The sequence below is a fragment of the Palaemon carinicauda genome, chromosome 18 (assembly GCF_036898095.1).
Source record: "Palaemon carinicauda isolate YSFRI2023 chromosome 18, ASM3689809v2, whole genome shotgun sequence".
Lineage (NCBI taxonomy): Eukaryota > Metazoa > Arthropoda > Malacostraca > Decapoda > Palaemonidae > Palaemon > Palaemon carinicauda.
Genome location: NC_090742.1, coordinates 109,546,288 through 109,572,576, shown reverse-complemented (window position 1 = coordinate 109,572,576; position 26,289 = coordinate 109,546,288). Strand labels below are relative to the sequence as shown.

The 26,289-nt window shown below is 48.5% G+C and overlaps 1 protein-coding gene across 2 annotated transcripts in view; it reads right to left on the bottom strand.

Annotated features, from left to right (window-relative positions):
• The window catches only part of Cox11 (Cytochrome c oxidase copper chaperone COX11), a 61,220-nt gene extending 51,393 nt beyond the window's left edge, over window positions 1–9,827 (bottom strand). Inside the window, exon 1 of one of the 2 annotated variants that reach the window (XM_068391499.1) lies at window positions 9,346–9,827. In XM_068391499.1, the coding sequence (XP_068247600.1) occupies window positions 9,346–9,678 (333 nt within the window). In that variant the 5' untranslated portion in view covers window positions 9,679–9,827. The remainder of the gene's footprint in view (window positions 1–9,345) is intronic. The other variant, XM_068391498.1, reaches the window with a different exon arrangement.
• Between the last annotated feature and the right edge of the window lie 16,462 nt (window positions 9,828–26,289).

The following is a 26,289-nucleotide window of genomic DNA, read 5'->3' as shown; positions in this document are numbered from 1 at the left end:
TCTCACTTCCGACTGGGGGCAGTTAAGCTCATAGCTCCGTATGAGTAGAGAGAGTTCTAGCGAGGAAGAAATGTCCACGCCTTTCAGCCTGAAAGCCAAGCTTAAGGCTGAGTGATAGCCTTTCACTGCCGAGACAGAAAGGCGCATTTCCTCCCGCAGATATACGAGGAACTCCGCTATTGCTGGAATAGTGGCATCGAGTGGAGAGATACCCCTCCCACGACACCAACCACAAGAGACTCTCCACTTCGCCTGGTAGACTCCCGCAGGTGCCGAGACATTCTCTCCGCAACCTGTTGCGAAAAGCCTCTCTCCGTGAGGAGACGCTGGACAGTCTCCAGGCGTGAAGCCGAAGCGAGGCCATGGCCTTGTGAGGGATGTTGGAGTGGGGTTGTCTGAGAAGCTCGCGTCGTGGAGGAAGTTCTCTCGGGAGCTCTGTCAGGAGCTGCAGAAGGTCCGGGAACCATTCCGCGTGATGCCATAGCGGAGCTACCAGAGTCATCGAACAGTTGACCGATAGTCTGGTCCTGTTGAGCACCCTTCTCATCAGACAGAACGGTGGGAAGGCGTACACGTCGATGTTGTCCCACCGTTGCTGGATAGCATCTTGCCAGAGAGCCTTGGTGTCCGGGACTGGGGAGCAGTACAGAGGCAGCTTGAAATTCAACGCTGTCGCGAACAGGTCCACGGTCTGGGAAACCCACAAAGTCAAGACTTTGTTGGCTATCTGAGGATCCAAAGACCACTCGGTACTCACTATCTGCGAAGCCCTGCTCAGACTGTCGGCGAGCACATTCCTCTTGCCAGGAATGAAGCGAGCTGATAGTATTATCGAGTGGACTTCGGTCCACCTCAGAATCTACTGCAAGATGGGATAGCTGCTGCGAAAAAGTGCCTACCTGCTTGTTGATATAAGCCACTACCGTGGTGCTGTCCCTCATCACCACCATGGAGTGACCCGGCAGGGTCCGTTGGAACTGTTGAAGAGCCAGAAAGACGGCCTTCAACTCTAGCAGGTTGATGTGCAGGCACTTTATTGATTCTGACCAAAGGCCTGAGGTCCTCTGGTTCAGAACGTGCGCCCCCTACCCTTCTTTTGACGCGTCCGAAAACAGTGTCAATTCCGGGGGGAGGACGAGAAGACTCACTCCCTTTCGCAGGTTCTCGTCGACCAGCCACCACCGCAGGTCCGTCCGTTCCAAAGATCCTATTGGGACCTGTATGTCTGGGGAATCGGACCCTTGATTCCACCGGGACTTGAGCCGCCACTGCAGGGATCTCATCCTGAGGCGGCCGTTTGGAACCAGACGAGCCAGGGAGGACAGGTGACCTAAGAGACGCAACCACGATTGGGCGGGAAGCTCTTCTCGCCTGAGGAAGGGTTCCGCCACCCTCCTAAGCCTTGCTATCCTGTCGTCTGATGGAAAGGCTTTGTGGAGATTGGTGTCTATCAACATACCTAGATAAACCAGTCGTTGGGACGGCTGCAGAGAGGACTTCTCAAGGTTTACCACGATCCCCAGATCCTGGAAAAGACCCAGAAGCCTGTCTCGGTGCCGAAGAAGGGTCGACTACGAGTCTGCTAGGATCAGCCAGTCGTCCAGATAACGAAGGAGACGGATGCCGTTCCTGTGCGCCCAAGATGAAATCAGGGTGAACACTCTGGTGAACACCTGAGGTGCTGTGGAGAGACCGAAACACAGCCCCTTGAACTGGTAGATCTTGTCGTCTAGGCAGAATCTCAAGTACTTCCTGGAAGACGGATGGATTGGGATCTGGAAGTACGCGTCCTTTAGATCCAGTGTGCACATGAAGTCTGGCATAGGAGCTCAACGACACTGGATTCGCTGTCAGGGGAGGTTGAGATGTTATGAATGGGACGCGATAGCCTTGGTCGATCACAGAAACCGTCCAAGCATCGGCCCCGTGTTGCTGCCACCTGTGCACGCAACGTCGAAGGCATCCCCCCACAGGTGGACACGCGGGGGGATTGCCACTCCTAGTGTTTGCGGCCGCGGCCGCTCCCTCTAGGAGCCTTGCCTCCCCTGGAGGACTTACCGCCCCTCTTGACCTTGGCTGGAAAGGGCTGGGGCTTAGACACCACTTTCTTAGCTGCCGGTGCCTGCTTCGGTGCCTTGCGAGGCTGCTGCTGCTGTTGCGGCGGAGCTGGAGGCTTATAGGGCCGAGCTGTAAGGGCCCTATGGAGGAGGGAGTCCTGGCTAGATTTCCTCCATCTCTCAGCTGTTCGTTCCATATCCTGTGGCTCCAACAGATCCTCCCCAAGGAGGGAAGCATGTCTCAGCCTACAGACATCCACGGCAGGGACCTTCGGGTGGAACTTCTCGGTCACCGCATCGCGCCGCTTCAATACCGAGTTGGCCCACAGGGTGGTGACCTGGTGTGCCAGGAACTCGATGGAGCGGGTGCCCGAGAGTAAGAAGGTCTCCAGGGCCTTCCTATTGGTCTCCTTAGACAAGTCCTCGGAGCGCAATAGGATGCCCAGAGTCCCTAGCCATATATCCAGCCACGAAGTGGCCTGCATGGCGCACTTCGCGACCTTCTCATGGCTCAGGATCTCCGACGCCGAGAACGTCACCTGCCGGGCGGAGAGCTTCTCGAGAGGAACTCCCTTAGCCAGCTCTTCTACGGAATGATGGAGAGGAAGAGCGAGACTAGACTCACCCAAGATCTCAAAATACCTCCTCTGCTGGAGACGAGGAGGTGGGATGAGTTTGTTCCCGGCAGAGGAACGACTGGAGGAAGCAAGAGTCGCAAGTTGGGCATTGGCCCTGGCTCTGGCACTCTTCAACCTCCGAGACCAGGGCAGAGCCGCACTGGTCTTAGGGGGCTTCTGAACATCGAACACCTGGTCCAGGACCGTGTCCTTGCCTTCTCGGGGGACGATTACGGGGTCCATGAACCCGTTGAGTTGCCTCATCAGGCTCAGGACCTGCCAGAAGGCATGCTCAGACTCCTGCTGGTCTCCTCCTTGCGGACTGGCAGCTAAGTCTCCCGTCCCCGGAATCTCTTCCTGGGGCGAAGCGTGAACGTTCTCCCGGGGAGCAGCGGGTTCCTGGCGAATCCTTGAAGACGACTTCGGGATTGTCTTGGAGTCCTTGGGTTCCCTCCTGAGAGGGATACAGGATCCCAACAAAGAGGTTCGGAGAGCACCTTCCGCGCGAGACGATTCTCCTCCATGAGGAGAAGGCTCCCCCCTTAGTGCCGAGGGGGAGACTATCACCTCACTGGACTCACCCGAGGACGGCCTAGCCTCGTCCACGGGAGAAGGAGAAAACGCCTGCGAAGGGGATCGGGCCTTCCTGACAGACCTCTTAGGAACCAACTTCTCCCTGGGGGAAGTCACAACGACGTCCACTCCTCTCCTTCACTTCAGCGGGGGCGAGGTAGCCGTTGGCTTGTGTCCTTGATCGGCGAGTGCCGGCTTCATAGCCTTCACTAACGCCCGCATCAGAGGACCAAACCAAGTCTGCCGCTCCACGGACACAGAGTCCGAAATTCCCGCTGGAGGGAAGGGGATCGGGCGATCCTTCGGAGTGGACACCACTGGACTTGCCTGAAAAGGAAAAGGGGAAGAAAGTTGCACTGACCTCTCTGAAGTGTCTTCCCTATCCTGCACAAGAGTCCTGCGCTTTGGTGGAGGCGATCCTGATTGCAGTCTGGCGACACGCGTTCCTGCTGCTGTCACGGGCTGCGAAATGCGACGCGAACGGTGGTCGCACCGGCGCGCCGGTGAGTGGGCGCGAGGGCGTACAGGCGAACGAGCGCGTGGGCGAGCTGGTGAACGAATGCGTTGGCGCGTCGGCGAGGGAGCGCGTTGACGGGTGGGCGAACGAGAACGCTCCGATGACCGCTGACGACGTTGTTCAGGAGACCTGTAGCGCGTGGGAGAGCGATTGCGAGCAGGCGATCGGTGGTGCGCTGGTGAACGCTGGCGCGTAGGCGAGCGATGGCGCGCTGGCGAGCAATAGCGCGTAGACCGCGTAGGTGAATGACCGCGCGAGGGCGAGCTAACAGAAGGCGACCCATGTCCCTCCAGATCCTCTGGGCGACGGCGCGTTGGAGAACGCTTGCGCGCAGGCGATAGGTCACGCGGGCGGCCTGGAGATCGCCGATGTTCAGGTGACCGTTGACGCGCAGGAGATCGCTGACGAGCAGGCGAATGTTGATGCGTCTGTGATCGCTGGCGAGCTGGTGATCGCTGGAGAGCAAGAGGGCGACGCGTGGAATCCTGTGAGGGGACTGTCGGCGCGGGGCGCAGAGGCGAATGCCTCATCAGGGTCAGAAACTGCCAGAAGGCATGCTCTGACTCCTGTGGCTCCCCTCCTGGGGAACTGGCAGCAAAGTCTCCCGTCCCCAAAGGCTCTTCTTGGGGGGACACGTGGACGTTCTCTGCGGGTCTTGTTGGCTCCGGGCGAATTCTTGAGGATGACTTGGGTACTGTCTTGGAGTCCTTAGGTTCCCTCCTGGGAGGAATACAGGACTCCAACAACGACGTCTGAGGGCTCTTCCCCGCCTCAAACCGGGACGATTCTCCTGCACGAGGCGGGGTTTCTCCCATTGGTGCGATGGGAGAACGCCTCACCTTGGAAGATTCCCCTGAGGACAGAAAATCCTCGTCCACAGAAGAGGGAGAGAAAGTCTGAGGGGGGGAGGAAGCCTTCCTCAAGGATGTCCGAGGAGCCAGCTTGACCCTTGGAGAAGTTACCAAGACTTCTACTCCTCTCTTCCTCTTCAGTGGGGTCAGAGCCGCCATTGATTTGAGGCCCATCTCAGCGAAGGCAGGTTTGACACTTTGACAACCTGCACGACAGCTCTGATGAGGGACCCGAACCATGGCTGCTTACTGACAGCTGTGCTGTCAGACTCCCTTTGGAGGGAGGGGGATCGGGTGATCCTTCGGAGTAGAAACGACAACTGGGCCTGCCTGAAAAGAAAGGGAAGAAGAAGAAGGTTGGTTCCTGGACCTATCTGGACACTTCCCTCCCTCCTGCGAGCGTGCTGGTCTGCGCTTGGGGGGGGGACGTGAGGATGATGACCTGGCAGCTCTCGTTCCTGTAGGCTCGCGCAGTGGCTCGCGTTGTGCTTCCCTATGGGAATCGCGCTGGCACTCACGCAATAGGATCTTCCCTGGTTCGCGCAGTAGGCAATGGCTGACGAGCAGGCGAGGTCCGACGGCGCGTAGGAGATCGCTGAAGGGAAGGAGAAGCAAGGTTCTTCCCTCCTGCGCCCAGATCCGGAGATCGTGGGCGTGCAGACGAACGTTGGCACGCAGGCAAACGCTGGCGAGCAGGAGATCGTGGGCGCGCGTGGCGCGCATCCAGATTAGGGCGCGCAGGAAATCGTGGGCGCGCAGTTGTGCGCTGGCGAACAGGAGAGCGCTGGCGCGTAGTCTCAGCTGCAGGAGGTCGCTGGGGCGTTGTCTCTGAAGGTGAAGGTCTACAGTGAGAAGACTTCACAGCAGGCAAGCGCTTGCGCGCAGGAGAACATTGGCGCGCAGGGGATACCTGGCACTTGAGGGACTTACTCACAATGTGAGAAAGCCCCTTTTGCCCCGAAGGGACCGAAGCCCGTTGGATAACGGAGTGCGTGGGCGCCCACAGTGCGTCAGCAGCCAGGAACGGAGATGGCAGGTCCGAAGGTCTGGCAGGCGAAGAAGATCATGAACGATCAGCAAGGAGGTCCAGGGATGCAACTGCAACGGTCGGTGCACGGCTGGGAGGATCCTCTGCGGGGGACTGCGAAGGTGAAGAACCGAAGAGGCGCCTCCTAACTCTCTTGTGAGGAGAAGGCGCCTTCCGTCTGATACGTCCTCTGGGGGCGGCAGACAGACCATCATCAGTCCTCAAAAGAAGAGTCTCTGTCAGTGAACTCCCCCGAGGGGGAGAATCACCTGCAGGAGAGACCGTTGGACTTAGCTCCTCCCTCGAAGGATGTTCGGAGGGGGGAACTAAGCCTTCAGCTGCATCAGGGACCAAAGCAGGGGTTTAACCTAACTCGTCGGAAGGCCCTGCCACAACAACGTCGACAATAGACAGAGGATCAACCTCTGCTACCGCCGGCAACTGTTTGACAGCAGCCCCCAACCTGATTATGTCAAACACGGCTTCCTTGGAGGGCAAACCCTTAAGCCCCAAGGAACCCCAAAGCTGTAACAAATCATCATTAGCAACATTGTTATCAGAAATATCCTCCCCCGGGGGAGGAGGAGGAGCTGCCTCGATATGGGAGGCAACTCCCTCTCCCGAACCCCGAGGTCGATCAACATAAGTATGACCTACGCTACCACTCGACGGTCTCTCGGGAGAGACCGATTGAGTGGGAGCTTTGGAGGAGGTTCGGGCTACAGAAGAAGAGTCCTTGGAAATTTCCTTCTTCAAGGAAACTCTTGAAGGAGAAATATCCCGTTTGGACTTCTTCCGGCGCCGGGAAAACCTCTCCCACTGGGAGGTACACCACTCCCTACTCTCACTACACACTTTATCTCTGTCACACCGTTGGCCCCTGCAAAAAGGACATAAGGTGTGAGGGTCCGTTTCGACCGCCGACATATATGTACCACAAGGGCGGTCAGGTAATCCAGGACACTTCCGCATAGTAGAGGCCAACTTCCAAGCACACTGAAAAGAAAAAGCAAAACAAGATCAAAGGCTGTCAATAAGCGGGGGTGGGAGCAGACACGTCTGTTAATCACCCGAGCCAAAAGCAAAGTGAGCTGGTCACAGGTGTGTGAGGGGGGGAGGGGTAGCTAGCTACCCCTCCCTACCCCCTCGCTAACTAGCGAGGGGGTAGTAAACCCTCATTAAAATTCTAATGGCTCGTCATTTCAGCTACGCCGAAAGTAATACCCATATTAAATAGCGTGGTTTGTATTTCGGTTACGGAACAATTATACTTTCCCGCCTAACCTAACCTACAAGCCATTTCCTTACCTACTTACCTATGGGGGGGGATGATGCTTTCCTGCAACCCCCGTTACATTGTCGTATTCTGTTAGCCATAATAATGCATACAGGTGGCCGCTATCATACATACACCCCAAAAACTTGTGAGCGTGTGTTTGGCCCCAATAATCACTGTCAGAAATGCATAAAACACAAGATAGCGAGTAGGAAAAATAAGTATTATTTTACTGTATTACAGGGCAATGTAACCTAGGAAAAAATTAAGCTCTCTTCGAAAATGACACTCATTCCCGTCGCAAATGAATAGTTTTAGAAATATATATATATATCTACAGTATATCCTACGATAATGGGGGAGCCCCAGTGGGAACTCGGGGTTTTTGGGTGGGGCAAACATACTGGGGAAACGATATATAAACGTAAAAAAAGCCTCTTCTTCTCTAAAAATTACCTTCTTGGATGTATAATATACGGAGGAAAAGACAAAACAGTATAACTGGATAAACTTTGGAAGCGCTATTGCAAAGGCTATATTTCATGAAAAAATACGGTAACCAGTACTGCCAACGTGTGATGTAGATCAAATGTTAGCATAACATGCTAACATTGACAGTGTTTTTCATTTAATTTTTCTCATTCTACTTGCCAGTTGTAGTCGCTCCCGTTCGTTCGTTTGTACATAGCAGGTTTCGACCTTCTGCGCAAAAACCCCGCCTCCCTGCACAGAGACTCCACCAATAGGATTTCTTCTTCTCTAGTCATGAAATGTAACTATTCCTCTTCTCTAACAACTCTGTCAAGTCTATTACTTGATCAGTTATGTAATACCCTCGTATACATATTACGTTTGACCCCAGTATTACTCGTTTTATTATCTGATACCTTATAAAATCACCTCATTTTATGTACCCATCAAATATTATTTATCATACACTCCATTTTATCTTTCTATTTCACTTTTATACATTTTGTTTTTACCTTGTCACTCCCAGATTTCACATAAATACTTGCTCTGGACAAGTTTCCCATTCTGGTTCATTCATGTTTACTCTCTACACTCCGTTGCTTTTCCGTTATCCAATCACGAACCCATACGTATCTGAAGTTTGCACAGGGGGGTTAATATTTCCCTAGCCCCACCTTCCAACAAACCCTTTTCTGTGGAAACCTTTGCCCAAGTCAGGTCTTTGTTAATTCAAGTGACGTCGTTTTGCCTATTTTACGATCAAAGTTTTAAAAAATTGTAACGACTTCAGTAATCCATACTTGAAAGTATTTTGATGAATTCCAAGGTTGGTAATTTTCTTAAATCTCATAATGTAATATACCAACTTTTACAGTGTTCCAAGTGCATTACTAAACTAAGGCAAAGCAGTTAAGATGCCACAGACTTCACCCCCGTGACCCACAAGTTAGGTTGTCACGGTCATAAAAGTAAGTCATTAATTTCTTTAACTTTAATGTGTTAGTTTTACTATATTTTGTTAGAGTGCAGAACTCAGCATTACCGCTTGCCAGTGCATACGAGGTTGATGTTTTATTTTCCTGTGAACGTAAGCGAGGAACAAGAACCATTATATTTAACATTGCTAATGTTAGCGTGCGCAGCTCAACATTACCGCTTGCCAGAACATACGAGCTTAATGTTTTATTTTCATGCGAGCGAAGCGAGCTAATGGTAGAATAAGAACCATTAGATATGTTATCGTAACAGTACTAACGTTATCGTAACGTGAGTGAAGTGATATGAATTAACATGATATATATAACAAAGGGCATTATATTGGGTTTGTGACCTGGGAACTTCTAGGTTAGGTTAGGTGGGTTTGTTAGGTTCTGTACCCTTTATGTACTTTTTTATATATTGTGTAAAGGGTATATAGAAAAATTCTTTAAAATACACATGATAATATTACCGTAGCATTGCTAACATTAGCAGTGCCACCGTAACGTTGGTAATGCTGTGTATCATTGGTAACGTTGCTAATGTTACCGTTTTCAGTACATGCGTGAGTGAAATGACACGGAATTTGAACAAGTCATTATATTTAAGCATTTTAACAAAATATGTATAATAAAAGACATTATATTTAAAGATTTTAACAGAAAATATATGTTTTCCTGTAGAAAATAACATGATTTAACAGGTTTTCACCTTCATTTTATCTGTAATAACAGCAACCAGGTTGGCTACCTAAAGTTAGTCAAATTGTTTGAACTGTTGGTTTGCGGTTGAAATGAAGGTCAAATTCGGTCAAGTCACGTTATTTAATACAGGAAAACATATATTTTCTGGTCGAAATCAGAATCTGTAATACAGTAAAACTTTACCGAAAAATATATGGTTCATGTATTTGGCTAGAAATTAAGGTATAATATATTTACCCAATTCTCTCATAATTTTTAAAGACATTAATCATACCTGGCAAAATATCCTGTAGAGCGGTACTGCTGCATAGCTTAAGCCTAATGTGGCTACGCCTAGAGCTGCTATATAATACAGAGTGGACTTGGTGGACTTTGGAGTGCCAAAAGGGTTCCGGTCCCCTCTTGCTTTGGATTTATCGGTGGGTAAGACATGAGTTGTTGAAAACCACTTCACTGTTCTTATCTGGTGATTATAACTACGTTTATAACATGGTAGCAACTTGAACATTCTATCTTCTAAGGTTATGGGCCTCGATCCAAATAGTCTGAGTGTTATCACATTACTGCCAACACAAATTGAACGCCTTAAGCAGCCCGGATTAAACATAGTATTGGAGAGTATACTAGGTATATTAGTAGCTTTCAAACGATTGCACAGAACGATATTTTTATCCCAAATCCCAATTGAAAATACAAACACGAATTCTAATTACATAAGGAGAAAAGGGATCAAGGCAGGATTCCTCGTTGCTCTCAAGTCAGATCAGATTCACGTTGAGGCTTCGCCTTTGTAACGGCGCCTCTATCTCTTTTAATTTTGTGAAATTTGTGTGTTCCTTATTTTCATTAGTTTTTCTCTCTTCATCCACATTTGTTGTAGTACACTTTTCTTATTTTCAACATTTTCTTCACAAAAAATGAATTTTCCAACTGTTTGTGCACTATCTTCTTCGTATGGTTGTTGGAGCTCAATTGCTTTTATTCTTATGTCACTATACTGTGGACAAAATAGCATAAAGTGGTTAGCATTTTCTTCTACATCACAGAATACACAGTTTATATTTCCATCTTGGTATCTGTTTTTTTTATATTCAAGCCCAATGTGTTTTTCCTTGCTCCGAATAATAAAATTGACGAAAATGTGTTGTCATATACTTCCTCCTCCTTGATTTCACTTTTCCAGTTTTTATACAGAATTAGACTTTCCATGCATTCCACTTCACTCTTCCATTTGCTTGTGTCTCATTCTCTTGTTCTCTTCTCTATGCCATCTTTCGTACATCGCTTAACTTCTCTTATCACCATCCCACATTCTTCAGCATATTTCTTCACATGCATCCACCACTTCCTCTCTTTTTCTTCCATATCATTGACTATTACTGTTAGTAAGTCCTTCTCTCCCTTATAAATGATATTAAGGTACCTCAGCTTTCCATCCATTACCCTTGTTTTCATACCAGATGCTCCTACATCCCCTCCCAAGGCTACAATTTCTGTATTCTTTACACCCCCTAATATCCTTCTATACCCTCCATTCTCAATTCTCTGCATTTGTTCCATATAATATAGAAGGTAGCGCTACACTTTTCCAGTATGTTTTCCCTATCAGTATTTTATTGCAACTTTTTTCTATGATTGAATATGTAAGATTAGCTAGCTTTTGGGCCTTAACTATAATTTCACTTTTCTGTGTTTTGAACATATTCCTACTGTCATCTACCTTCATACCTAGGTATTTAATATTGCTTACTACTCTTATTCCCTCTATGTTATCTGGTTTCCCCTTCATATTATATATAAGAATAATACTAATAGCTTAATAATATCATTTTTAAAATCATTACCTTCCTTTTCTACTTGTTTTATAATCTGATAAGTAATCAATTTGAACAATGTTGTAGAGCCAGTACAGCCTTGCTTTATTCCACTACTTACACTCAATTTTTTGTTCTACTCTTTCCCCTATGTCTAACGTAGTAGTTTCCCACATTTACTTCAGCTATAGAGTTTATTATACTAGTATGTACTTTATATTGCTTCAATGTTTCTATCAGTGCTTCCCTTTTATGGATCGAAAGCCTTTTTGAAATCTAAAGAGGCAACTATGAGATTTTTCTTATTTTTTAAAGTTTCTTCGACCATGTTCTGTAAGATGAATATATTATCCTCAATCCTTCCTCCCTCTGTAAATTCCGCTTGACTATCTTTATGGCATTATTACTTTTTAGGTGTCCCTCTATTTCATCCTTGATAAAAGCCATGTATATTTTATATGATACATTTGTGAGTGCTATTGGTCTCAATTCCTTTGCTGTTGGCTTGTTTTTCTTTTTCAACATTTTTGTTCTGGATTCTTTCCAGCTTTTGGGCTTTTCTTTACAGGCTAATCTCTCTTTGAAGCAGTTCACTAGTGTATTCTTACATATATCACTTATCATCATAGCTTTGTAATAGTCTGGCTTTAGTCCATCTGGCCTAGCTGCTTTACCTTTCTTTGGGCACTTTAGGCATTTTTCTAATTTACCTTTATTCATTTCAGACGCAGGCATGGGTTTAATTACTCTTTTGACATTTAGTACAGCATCATAATACTCCCTTAGGTGTTTGGGTATACTACATTCATTTACTATTTGATGGAGTACCTGCAAGTAAGATATGTTTTCCCATGGCGGGCAGGCGCCAAGTGAGTGTGCCGGTTGCAGAGAGCAACCGAGTCAGTCTGTATCTGAGGGCTCATTAAACCACATGTCCCAACCATCGTGTGTCTCTTGTCCTGCCTTGACATCCAATATGGCGCAGTGATTCTCAAGGACCAACGTGACCCTCACCATGCCCTTCCAGCGCCGCTCAGTGCAGTCCACCCCAAGGGCCGCACGCCCCGTCGTCCCCCGTGGACTCGTCCCTGCCCTGCAAGAAGCCAGGCAGGCCATGGCGGCACAGCAGCAAATGATCAACGTTCTCCGTGACCGGCTTTCGACACATGCTACCCCTGCACCTCGTGTCCCCGCGTCTGCAGCCCCGGAGAAGTGCGAAATTGAGCTGAAGCCCGCCGCATTCAGGTCCTGGAGGAGGTCGATGGAATGCTGGATCGAACTGTGCAGACTACCGCCCCACGAGGTCGTCCACCACATCAGGCTATACTGCACACCCCCTCTACAACGGGCGCTGGATGCCAGATTCACCTCACAGGAATGGAGCAACCTCACCGCCACGGAAGCCATGGATTTTATTCGCGATATTGTGTTGCGTTCTACAAACCGTGCTGTGTTATGGTCGGAGTTTTTTAATGCGGTACAAGGCCCAGGAGAAAGTGTCAGTGATTACTTTTTAAAGTGTTCTCAAAAGGCCACCGATTGTAATTTCCAGTGCCCTCAGTGTCAGTGTAATCTGGCTGAATACATGTTATTACCTAAGTTAATGGTGGGCCTAAGCGACGAGGCTATGCGTCGCCATGTATACCAGTGTAGCAATGACATCAATAGTGTTAGTGCCCTTAGGGCCAGGTGCTGTGCCTACGAGGCGGCCCGCGTCGACGCCGCTGCGCGCCAGTGCAACTGGAGGGAATCTGCTTGTGCAGCTGGCAGCGAGACACCCGAGGCAGATCATCCGAGTGCAACCGTCGCTGGCACAGGTAGGGGTCCCCCACCCCCTCCCTGCGGGAACTGCGGTGGGCGCCATGCCTCTGGTAGAGCTTCATGCCCCGCTAAATCCGTCGTATGCAACGGGTGCCACAAGCAAGGCCACTACCACAGATGCTGCAGAAAGTCACAGACAAAATTGGCAGGATCCCCGACAGATGTGTCTAGTGCTACGTCTAGCGCTGTGCTTGTTGCGGGCGCCAACCTCGCCCGCCACCCAGTAGTGGAGGTGACAGTCGTCCACAACGACACAGGAGTACGAGTGCCAGTCACTGCCGTGGCGGACACTGGGGCACAGGTATGTGTGGCTGGGCCCTCCTTGCTATCGCACATCCAAGTCCGCCCAGCTTCTCTTACACCCCGGGCTGGCTTGCGGGATGTGGCAAACCTTCCCCTGAAGTGCCTTGGATCTGCCGTGTGCCACGTCACCCTGCAAGGTCGCACCACGGAGCAGGACGTGTACTTCGTGCAGTCGGCAAAGCACCTCTTCCTGTCGTTGGATGCTTGCAGGGATTTAACGCTGGTACCCAAGGAGTTCCCCCATCCCTCCCACGCGGTGGCACACGTGAGCCTGTTCGATGGCACAGCCAGACGGACCGCCCAGGTACCACCCCGACCTGCCATGTGCCCATGCCGCCCCAGGAGGAACATGCGGCCAGGTTGGAAGCCTGGCTCCTGCAACATTTCGCTACGACGACATTCGACGCCATCCAGGACATCCAGAGGAAATATAAGTGCGTAGACGACACCTTACTCTACGACGACAGCATCGAAGGGGCCTTCTGGCATGCCTACAACTTCCTCGAAACGTGCGCAGCCAAGGGTATCACGCTCAAGCCGGAGAAATTCCAATTCGCAAGAAGGGAAGTAGACTTCGTGGGCTTCAACCTGGGCTGGGAGGCCTACAAGCCAACAGAGGAACGTTTGGCGGCCATCAAGAACTTCCCGATGCCACGTCAGCCCTCTATCACCGACATAAGGGCTTGGTACGGATTTTTCAACCAGGTGGCGCCATTCCTCGCAACAGCCCCCATCATGAATCCATTGAGGGAGCTCCTTAAAAAACCAGCTGGGAAGGCAGTGTACTGGGACGAGGCACTCCGCACCAAATTTCATCACGCCCAAGACACGATCTGCCAATTAGCAAAAGACGGACTGGCCTACTACGACAGGAGCCGCCCCACAGCAGCGATCACCGACTGGAGCAAAGAAGGCATAGGGTTTGTAATCCTTCAACAGTATTGCTCATGCAGCTCCGCCAATACGCCCTTTTGCTGCACGGGTGGGTGGCGCCTGGCACTATGCGGCAGCCGCCATCTCACTGTCGCCTGGCACTATGCGGCAGCCGCCATCTCACTGTCGCCAAAGCTGGCTACGCTGCCGTGGAGGGGGAGGCCCTCGCGGTAGCCTGGTGTCTCCAGAAGGCGAGGCTGTTCTTGCTGGGGTGCCCCAATCTCACCGTTGTTACGGACCACCGCCCGTTAACCAAGTTACTGGGGGATCGGGCCCTCACGGAAATCTCGAACCCCCGCCTCTTCAGGCTGAAGGAGAGAACTCTGCAGTACCGATTCAGGGTCAAGTACCTGCCGGGGAAGCGTAACAGCGCGGCGGACTTCTTGTCCCGATACCCCGCTCTGAAAGCCGATCCCAGCACCTACGACATGGACCTCGACGAAGACCTCACCGACACCATGGCGGCCGCCGTCTTGGCAGCAGTAGAGCACGACAGCTGTGTCGTGGACGAGGTGAGAGTCAGGCACGCCGCTGTCAGCGACCCCGTGTACCAGCTGCTCATGGCCAGGGTCCTGGCCGGGGACTGGGCCGATAGGAAGTCCCAGGAAGTTGCGTGCCTTCGGCCCTTCTACAGTGTCAGGGAGAGGCTAGCCGTTATCCAAGACTTGGTGACATACACGTTCCAACAGGGCAACGTTCGCCTAGTTATCCCGGAGCCTCTCCGTCAGCAGGTGGCATCCAACCTACACGCGGTGCACCAAGGCCTGGATTCGATGCAACGACGAGCGCGCCAGACGGTGTACTGGCCTGGACTCGAGGGGGACCTTCAGTATCACCGATCCTCGTGTGAAGAATGCGACGTACACGCACCATCCCAGGCCGCGGAGGAACTCATCATCACGCCGCCCCCAGAGTACCCCTTCCAGATGACGGTAGCAGATATGTTCCAGCATGACGGACACTCGTATATGGCCTACGCAGACAGGCTCACAGGGTGGCTGGAGCTGGCCCACTTCCCCCACGGAACCTCATCCTCCCACATCAAGACTCAGCTACGTCGCTACTTCGCCAGATGGGGGGCCCCGGAGCAAATCTCCACGGACGGTGGCACCAATCTGGCAAGCGAGGAAATGGGGGAATTTTTCAGGTTATGGGGCGTGTCTGTGCGTCTATCATCCGCCCAGTACCCGCAGTCCAATGGCAGGGCAGAGGCCGCAGTCAAGATCGGGAAGCGGATAATAATGGCGAACACGGGCAGCAGCGGCACCCTCGACACGGACAAGTCCTCTATGGCTATCCTGCAGTACCTCAACACCCCCCTCCGCGGAATAAACAAGTCACCCGCCCAGATGGCAGCGGGCAGGCAGCTCCGAGATGGCGTACCTACGGCCCGCTGGCACCTCACGGTAGACAAACACTGGGGGGCAACCTTACGGCAAAGAGAACGTCAGATGGCTGACAGTGGTGCCGCCCTCACCGGGACCGGACCATCCAGAAAGCTCCCAGCCATCAACCCGGGATACCAAGTGCGAGTGCAAAATCAGGCCACCAAGCTGTGGGACCGCACCGGTACCGTGACGGAAACGCTCCCATACCGACAATACCTAGTCAAACTAGATGGCAGCGGGCGCCTCTCCCTTCGTAACAGGAAGCACCTGCGTCTCACATCATCGGGGCCCCAGCCTGGACGGGCCACACCTGCTACGCATCCAGCCACGCCCACGCCCGAGCAGCTACCAGGCAGTCACCCTACGCCCAGCTCACATGCAGTACGGGAGCCACGCCCATCACGGCGCACTAGAAGGCCTGCGTGGATGGATGACTACATGTGATCATCGTACATTACAGCGGCACCTGCATATTCTTCCTTTTTTGTTATTGCCTTTGCTTTTCATATTATTCTATGAACATGTATTACCTGCACATTGTGGTTGCATTACTGACAGCTGTGTACCTGTCTTTCTATTCTCGCACCTGCATATTTTTTTTTATTGCCTTTGCTTTTCATATTATCCTATGAACATGTATTACCTGCACATTGTGTTTGCATTACTGACAGCTATGTACCTGTCTTTCTATTCTCGCACATGCACCCAATTTAATCCATGTTTATCCATGCATTATTTTTTATCATTGCCTCTCCATGTATACCCATGTATTAATCTCGGGGGGGGGATGATGGAGTACCTGCAAGTAAGATATGTTTTCCCATGGCGGGCAGGCGCCAAGTGAGTGTGCCGGTTGCAGAGAGCAACTGAGTCAGTCTGTATCTGAGGGCTCATTAAACCACATGTCCCAACCATCGTGTGTCTCTTATCCTGCCTTGACATCCAATACTATTATAATGTCGTTTTCTCTTTTCAAATTATCCTGGTATTCACTCCTTTGTAATGGTTTTTGTTGTCGGGAGTCTAAGAATGACGAAGTTATCTATAGTCTATTTTTTATAGCGGTGCATATTTGCACTGACTCACATGGGGTGCCCTTTTAGCTCGGAAAGGTTCCTGATACCTGATTGGTCGGAAGTGTTTTTGTCCAAACACCTTCATTGTTCTCAAATAATTACCAAGTAATGTGAATCAAAACTCATTTACTAACCTATATTTCTCCATCACATATATGTTTTGTCAATAAACAATGTGAAAGAATAAATATATTATAAAGTATCATCATGGTAAGTCTACATTTAATAACCCAATCCGCCGAAGTCAACGACAGCAGCTTATGTTCGGATGCACGCTTTGTAATTTTGTAATTTTTCACATATTTTAACACAAATTGGGATAAATTACACTCAGCATAAGTTTAACATGTTATTATAAACATTTTTTGATACCAGAATTTACCAAAAACATAGGAATTAATAAAACCCTATATTTGTGAAAACTTATGGGGAGGTAAAAGAACAGCCTGCAGCGGCCTAGCGGGAAAACAGTCCCTTCTGACTGTCATAGACGCAGTTTTTTTTTTTCCGTAATATAGTTCGGCCTATTCCTTTTAGTTTAAATAGTCTTGCATTGTCTCCCTTCGTAATATTTTACTTAGTATTTTCCTACATTCCTGTTTCTCACTTAATATCTATCTATTTTCCCGGATATCCCTTCTTTCATATAGACCTATGTGATATCCGAACTACGATTCCTTATTTTTTAGTCTCTGTGGAGAGTGTTGCCCTGAAGGGAAGTGCGTGCTAGTCTCATTAAAATAGTGTAGAGGTGGGAATAGAAAAAAAAAATACTATGCTTAATTTCATTTGATATAATGTGAGCTACTGAACAGGTTTACAAAATAGGCTATACTTGCTACACAACATAAAATTTATGCTGTTATTATTATTTACATGCTTACTGACGTAAGGTACAAAACATAAGGAATCGTAGTGCGGATATCACATAGGCCTATATGAAAGAAGGGATATCCGGGAAAATAGATAGATATTAGGTGAGAAACAGGAATGTGGGAAAATACTAAGCAAAATATTAATTAGAGAGACAATGCAAGACTATTTTAACTGAAAGGGATAGGCCGAACTATATTACGGGAAAAAAAAAACTGCGTCTATGATAATCAGAAGTGATTGTTTTCCCGCCAGGCCGCTGCAGGCTGTTCTTTTACCTCCCCATAAGTTTTTTACAAATATGGGGTTTTATTAGTTCCAGGTTTTTGGTAAATTCTGGTATTCAAAGAAAGTTTATAATAACATGTTTACCTTATGCTGAGTGTAATTTATCCCAATTTGTGTTAAAATATGTGAAAAATTACAAAATTACAAAGCGTGCATCCGAACATAAGCTGCTGTTGTTGACTTCGGCAGATTGGGTTATTAAATTTAGACTTACCATGACGATACTTTATAATATATTTATTCTTTCATATTGTTTATTGACAAAACATATATGTGATGAAGAAATATAGGTTAGTAAATAAGTTTTGATTCACATTACTTGGTAATTATTTGAGAACAATGAAGGTGTTCGGACAAAAATACTTCCGACCAATCAGGTATCAGGAACCTTTTCGAGCTAAAAGGGCACCCCCTGTGAGTCAGTGCAAATATGCACCGCTATAAAAAATAAACTATAGTTGTGAACTTTATTCAGACTGGCTTGATTTGTGTACGTGCATGTATTCGCGGAAAACAAGCACAAACTACTTTCTTACAGGATTACTTACATCATGTTACATCCCCCTTTCAATAAAAATAGACTTTAATCCAATATAAGTTTAGTTAATTTTACATAACAAATTGTTTAAGTTGCCTGGAATGGTTTGAAATTAGGCATAGAAAAGAATAATTTTAACGTTTATGACAATACATCTACAATTGAGGGGAATTTGCAAAACCATAATCTGACATTACTCACGAGTACATGAGATATATAAAACTTTTCACATCATGTGCATCACTTGTTACCCAAAATATTAAGCATTGAACATATGACACATAGAATCATCATAATATACACACTGTGGGAAATAATTCCGGGAAAGGCCTCCCCGTTTCTGATTTCCGGACCCGAGCCTGAAGGATAGAGCGCCAACACTCTCACACTTGACAAACTAGAGAACCGCAACGAAGACGGTTTGTTTTCCCTACACACATTTAAGTCCAAAGATTATTCTATACCGGGACTGTCGGCTCCGATATCACCTTGATGTTCAGACGCTACTCCAGGGCGCAGAATAGTAAATCCCAATCAAGTGTGGTTGAACTGAATCAGTTACGTTAACGACAGTTTCACAAAGAGTTAGGGGGAGCAGTACTGTTAAAGTCAAAACGTCATAAGGACCACCGGGAGGTAATACCGTAGAACATTACAATAAAGGATTGACACCGATAGCTTTAGATTGACGTAAATATAAACTTACCCTTAAGTCATATCTCACCTAATGTGATAACTCATTTAGTCATTTCAAAATGTAAAGGTCAAGTTAAAAACAGTTAATAATTTTAACCTAAAAATGGCATTTATTTCCATAAAGTACAACAGGAATTTTCACCTAACTGACACAGGAAAAAACAGCAAAACTGCCTAATTGAAATTTAAATAAAGACCGCATGGCATATGAAAAATGAAAAATGCCAAGAAAATGGTCATGTAAGGACACCGCTCCCTTCGTCGTCCAGAAAATCAACAAACTATTTATTTATTTGAATTCTCCTTTCGCCACACCGTGGTTTCCCATGTATATGTATTCCGCTCCATCAGAGCTACATTTTGACGTATGTATTATTTCATTACATGTTTCTGTTAACTCATAATTCGTATATTTGTAAGTGTAAGAAAACACATATTTTGGCGGGCACTTCAATCTGATTTGGCGCCAGCGCCATCCTACCTTTCCGTCCGCACCTTGTAATATACTCCCACGCACATTTGAATAAAGTATCAGTTGATCTTGGTGACGCTTGTCTCACTGTCCTTACAACTGGTGACCCCGGAGTTGAAAGTAGCATCAGCGGTTTTGGCTTTGCCATTAACGGACTTATTACGGCCGTGCTACCTTCTCTCTACTCCGTTACCTTAGGCATGAGCCTGCCTTTGGTTCTCCCACACTTCGGTGAATGTAAGGCAGTAGGATGAGCTTAACCGACATATCAACTTCTCACCTCTTCGCCGACTCTTCGTCTGGCCACGATGCAGGAAGCAACACGCCCATCGCACCCAATGGCCTCGCCTCCACGCCCAAAGTCAAACTGCCGCCCTTTTCTCAACACAACACCGCTTCCTGGTTCCTGAGAGCAGACGTACTCTTCCGCGTCGCTAGACTCAGCGACTCCTGCGCCAAGGCTGACATCGTTCTCACCTCCATACCTGAAGAGGTATTAAACAAGATTTCCCCATGGCTCGACGCCCAGGCCGGCCAAGTTTCATACGACGACCTGAGAACGAAACTCATCGGTATCTACTCCCTCTCCGTCTCAGCAAGGGCACAGAAAGTCCTGGACCTCGCCGGCAAGCCCATGGGTGACACCTCTCCTGGCGAGGCGTGGGACGAGTTAACCGGCCTGCTTATGCTCCCCGAAACAGACAGCAACGGCCGACGACGTGAGATTAGCTTATCTCGCGAGATCTTTCTTCGACGCCTACCACAGGACGTAAGGGCCCAATTGACAGACGCCAACACGCTCCCGATGAACGAACTCCTGTCGAAGGCTCAGAAGCTCCACGAGGCCTCCAAAGCATCTCGCCTCGGAGCATCATCGTCAACACCGCCTTCGTTCTCCTCCTTCAGCAGCTGCTCTACCATACACTCCTTGGCAACGGCCCCTGAGGACGACGAGATCAACATTCTATCAAGAAAGAAACCACCGCAACCAACGCGACCGAACCCTAGGACTAACCCAGCATGGTGCTTCTACCACCAACAGTTCGGCAGCGACGCCAAGAAATGTAGAGCACCATGCAGTTTCCCTAGAAGATGATGCCAGAAGCATCCGCCTGCCACCATCGCAGCCGCAGTTAACCAAAACAAGAATGGTTTCTATATCCTCGATACCATTTCCAACCGTAGACTCATGGTAGACACCGGCGCAATGCAGTCAACGTTCCCACCTTCCAAGTCCGACCTAGACCGTCGTCCCGACAAAAACGCTCCCTCACTCATCGCCGCCAACGGATCTCCCATACGGTGCTATGGGATCAAGACCCTCAAGATATCTATCATGGGCCGTTCGTATTCTTGGCCCTTCGCTATCGCTGACGTCAATCGCCCCCTCCTCGGTGCGGATTTCCTCGCCCACCACGGACTCCTCGTCGATGTCGCTAACAGACGTCTCATCGACACGGGAACCTGCCAGTCCCACGCCCTAGAACACGGCCCTGCAACAATGTCCGTATCCGCCGTATCCGCCGTAACGACGCACCCCTACGCCGACCTCCTACAAGAATTTCCCAAGGTTTTCAAGCCCGAGCTCCGACACTCGCCAGGTTCCCCGTCCAAGCACGGGATCTACCACCACATCACAACGACAAGACCTTCCACTCACGCCAAATTCCGCCGCCTCCCGCCCCAGAAACTGAAGGATGCCAAACGCGCCTTCGAGGACATGGAACGCATGGGTATCTGTAAGAAAGCATCGAGCCCCTAGGCATCACCCCTACACATGGTAAAAAAGCCGGACGGGTCCTGGAGACCTTGCGGCGACTACAGGCGCCTCAACCTCAACACAACGCCCGATCACTACCCGCTGCCCAACATGCAGGACCTAACGAACACGTTGCACAGCGCGAAGTATTTTACCAAGATGGACCTCCTCAAGTCTTATTTCCAGGTCCCCGTATTTCCGGAAGACATCCCGAAAACTGCCGTTTGGATCCTACACCTTCGCATACTCAACCTTTGGTCTACGCAACGCCGGGGCGACCTTCCAACGACTAATGGATAGCATTCTGGGTGACCTACCTTTCTGCGTCTGCTACGTCGACGACATCCTGATACAGTGGTACCTCTACATACGAATTTAATCCGTTCCACAACCAACTTCGGATGTAGAAAATGTTCGGATGTCGAAACGAATTTTCCCATAAGAATACACTGAAATAGGATTAATCCGTGGTTGAGCCCAAAAACCTATGATAACTTCTTAATAAACTACTACACATAATTTCCCATGAGAATAATGCACACTAAATTAGATAATAGACATGTAAAAAAGAAGAATTATCAAAAAATGATAAATAAGAAACGGGTTTTTAGCGTCACTTTACCTTAGAAACTCCAGCGCAGGTGTTGTTGATCTTGCTACGCAGAGAGGAGACGGATGGGCGGCGAGGAGGTAGAGAGGTTAACTACGATAAGCGTACATTACCGTAACTTATTCTAACTTACACTAAGTGAACTTTTACATAACTTAGCTTATTTTTTTTTATTTTTATATTTTATATTTCTTTTTACATTTTCTTTTTTTCTTTTTGATGATTAATTTTAATCACTTTCACTCTCTACACTTGAAATTGATTGAATTTTTTTCTCTTCACTCTTTGCTCTTTTGTTTGAACCACTTCCTTCCTCTTCATCACGAGTTCGCTTCGTAGTTTTTTTAAAGAAGCTATCGATAGAAAGTTGCTTGGTACAGCTTTTCAGAATGTTTCGAAAATAAGTTAGGGAAACATCATCAAACTGCGCAACTACACGACAAACCTGCAATTTCTTTGGATGGTATTTGTCGATGAAGTCAACCACGTCTTGATATTTTCCTAACACCTCTTTTATTTGCGCCGAACCTATTGCAAGTTCACTCATACAGACGCCACGCTCATGTTTTTCAATAATTCCTTTCTTTACTTCTAAAGAAAGCATTCCCTTATTCCTTTTCTTACCACTACCACTACCACTTGCGAAACTAAGCCTTTTAGGACCCATGATTTACGTAAAATACCGTAAAAGGATGAACGTAAAAAATCACGATTAAAACACAGTTAATAGCAGAACGCACAGGGCACAACCACACGAAGCCGAGAGAACAGAGGAATGTCCCAAGCCACGCTAATTGAGGGTCCCTCCGAGGTCGAAGTGCTGCCTTCTATCGGCGGAAATAACAACACATCAGGCGCTATGAGCACCGACTACGCGTACGAGTATTGTTTACTTCGGGTGTCGAAAAAAAATTCGGGTGTAGAGTAGAAAAGTGTTCAAATTGTACTTCGCGTGTCGAAAAATTCGGATACAACCGGTACGACGAAATTTGCTTACTTCGTGTGTCGAAATAAAATTCGGGTGTAGAGTCAAAAATTTGCTCGAATTTTACTTCGGATGTTGGAAAATTCGGATGTAGATACGTTCGGATGTAGAGGTTCCACTGTATACTCGAAAACCAAGGAGGAACACCGGAGGCACGTCTGCACCGTCCTCAAACGCCTACAGGAGAACGGCCTGGTCGTAAGTTTCGACAAATGCACGTTCGGTGCGGAAGGAGTGGATTTCCTTGGTCACCGCGTATCCTCGTGCGGGGTAAAACCCATGACAACCAAGGTCGACGCCATCAGAAAGTTCCCAATACCTACGACCATCCGCCAACTTCAGGAGTTCCTGGGGATGGTCAATTACTACAGGCGCTTCATCCCCAACATCGCACAAACCCTGTCACCCCTCGACAACGTCCTGAAAGGAAAAGCAAAAAAAACTCGAGTGGGGTTTGCCCCAGCAACAGCCATTCGCCCGGACAAAGGATGCTCTCGTGAATGCCACCACCCTGGCTCATTTCGACGACAACGCGCCCCTGCGACTAACGACCGACGCCAGCAGCGTCACCTGTGGGGCTGTGCTGGAGCAACTCGTCGATGGTTCTCCTCGACCGCTGGCATTCTTCAGCAAGAAATTGAAACCCGCCGAAACAAGATACAGCACCTTCGATAGGGAGCTCCTCGCCGTCTACCTCGCCGTCCGCCACTTCAGGCACATCTTGGAGGGCACTCCCTTCACAATCGCGACGGACCATCAACCCCTCGTACACGCTTTCACGAAATAGACAGACGCATGGTCCTCCCGACAACAACGTCATCTCGCATCAATCGCCGAATTCGGGTGCACCATACGTTACGTCCCAGGAAAGAAAAACCCAGTTGCGGATGCCCTTTCAAGGATTGAAATTGACGCAATCCACCTGGGAATCGACTACGCCAATCTCGCAACCGAACAACGCACCGACCGAGAAGCACAGGATCACCTGACGGGGCCATCCGTGCTCAAGATAAGTGCGATTCCCCTCGGACCAGCAGGAGTAACTATTCTTTGCGACACCAGCACAGGCCGCCCACGTCCCTGGATACCAGCCTCCTGCAGAAGGAAAATATTTGATATCATCCATGGACTTTCACACCCCTCAGGACGCACCACCGCTCGCCTTCTGTCTGAAAAGTTCGTCTGGCCAGGGATAAAAAAGGACGAAGTCATGCATCAACTGCCAGTCAAGCAAAGTCAGCCGTCACACCGAATCGGGGGTAGGAGATTTTCCCCAGCCAAAAAGACGTTTCGGTCACATACACATTGACGTCGTGGGACCATTGCCCCCTTCTGGATCTGCTCGCTACCTGCTTACGATCATCGATCGCTCCACGAGGTGGTTGGAGGCATCGCCGATGACCGAAGCTACGACTCAAGCATGCGCCGAAGCCCTCCTGTCAAGCTGGGTGAGCAGGTTTGGCGTTCCTGACGACATCACGACAGACAGAGGCCCCGCTTTCCTCTCAGAAATATGGCTCGCTTTGGCGAACCTGATGGGGACGACACTCCACAGCACCACGGCATACAACCCCTGCGGCAAACGGCCTCAAGGCGTCCCTGATGGCGAGCTGGACCGAAGGGGACTGGAAATCACGACTTCCTTGGGTACTCCTCGGCCTTCACACCGCCCCTCGCGCAGACGGCGAACCTTCGCCCGCCGAAAAGGTTTACGGGGAGGCGCTCACAGTTCCTGGCCAATTCTTTCCCTCATCAACCGACGACACGCAGCTGGATCACCTAAGGGACATCGCCAGGAAGTTCAGGCCATGTCTCAAAACTTACCAGGACAGAACCAAGCACTTCAAGCCAAAAAACCTGGATGACTGCGGGTACGTTTTCGTCCGTGTCGACGCTCATCGACAACCACTAACTAGACCTTATCGAGGCCCCTACCGGGTAATTAAGAAGACAACGAAAGCCTTCCTTCTCGACGTCCATGGCCAAGAGGACTGGGTCTCAATAGACCGCGTGAAACCAGCGTTTCTCGAAGGAAGCGACACCGCCTCCGTCGGACCTGGCAGATCCAGAGTTCCACCTCAAAACAAGGCGCCCAACGAAAGAAAAATCATCAAACACAAGAGGAACCCTCCGACGCCCGAAAAGATACGAAGATTGATCATCAGCCCTCTACGCCGCCCAATGTCTTGGGGGGGGGAGTACTTGTAAGGACACCGCTCCCTTCGTTGTCCAGAAAATCAACAAACTATTTATTTATTTGAATTCTCCTTTTGCCACACCGTGGTTTCCCATGTATATGTATTCCGCTCCATCAGAGCTACATTTTGACATATGTATCATTTCATTACATGTTTCTGTTAACTCCTAATTCGTATATTTGTAAGTGTAAGAAAGCACATATATTTTGGCGGGCACTTCAATCTGATTTGGCGCCACCGCCATCCTACCTTTCCGTCCGCACCTTGTAATATACTCCCGTGCACATTTGAATAAAGTATCAGTTGATCTTGGTGACGCTTGTCTCACTGTCCTTACAGTCAAATCAATTAAATCGTAAATCAATAATCAAATGACTAATCAACCAATGAAAGTAAAAATGGTGACTGAAATAATACCAAAAGTTCTACTCACTACTTTGAACACATTCCTCTCGGGCAATAAAATTTCAAACTTGATAGAGGGGAACGGGAACACAACTTATGTTAATGGACACGCCACAAATGATTAAACCAGACAGTGTGAACATGACTTCCTAGCTAAATGTGCACATCATCAAATAAAGGCTAGAAAAAAAAGGGGGGACAGTTCCTTGGCCAAGGTTGAGCACCGTTAATTAGTACTCACGCTCTTGAGGGTTGATTGTAGACGTAGTGGAGGCATCTTGTAAACTGTTAAGAACACGGTGCATCTTCAGTTCTGCACTGACGTGTTTTGTCTTCATAAGTTTATCTTCTAAATAATGGCACAATGTAAGGCATACTGTTGGTTAGTAAATGGTTGACCAACAGGTAGTTGAACCAACGCCTATGTTAAAACGACGTCTCAGATGAAGAGGCTATGCCTACGTCCGCCTTCCACGCTTCCTGGTTTTTAAGTGGGGCGCTCACACACTTCTGCCTCCCGCTGCTGAGCTGGTTCGAGCCGGTCGAGTCTTCTTCTTCAAATTTCCATGATTACGTGGTTTGCTGAAGGGTGCATCTTCTTCAAATTTCCATGAGTACGTGGTTTGCTGAAGGGTGCTTTTAATAAACACAAGGATCATTCTTGAAACTCCAGGGGAAAGTAATTATAAAGAGATCTTACTGTCTGGTTTATAAAAATTAATATACATACAAAAAAATTAAGTGGCGTTTAGTGATGTTCAATAACACAGGAAACAATCCTAGCTAAACAGACTCATAAATAGGTACTGAGATGTAAATAGCAATAAGCTAAGATCAATGAGTTACGTAAATTAAAGAGTTACTTAAATACAAACCAATTGTGGTTAAACATCCAAAGTTTCAAGAGCATTTGGAACAGAACGCAACCAAGCGCTGTCTTTAAAAATTGTCAACGGTCGGTTGCATTGTCAGAGCAATGTACTGTGAGCTCACGAAATGAGAGAAAATCATCTACAGAGGAATGAGGTGATGAAAGATAAAGCATTACAGGGGAATGAT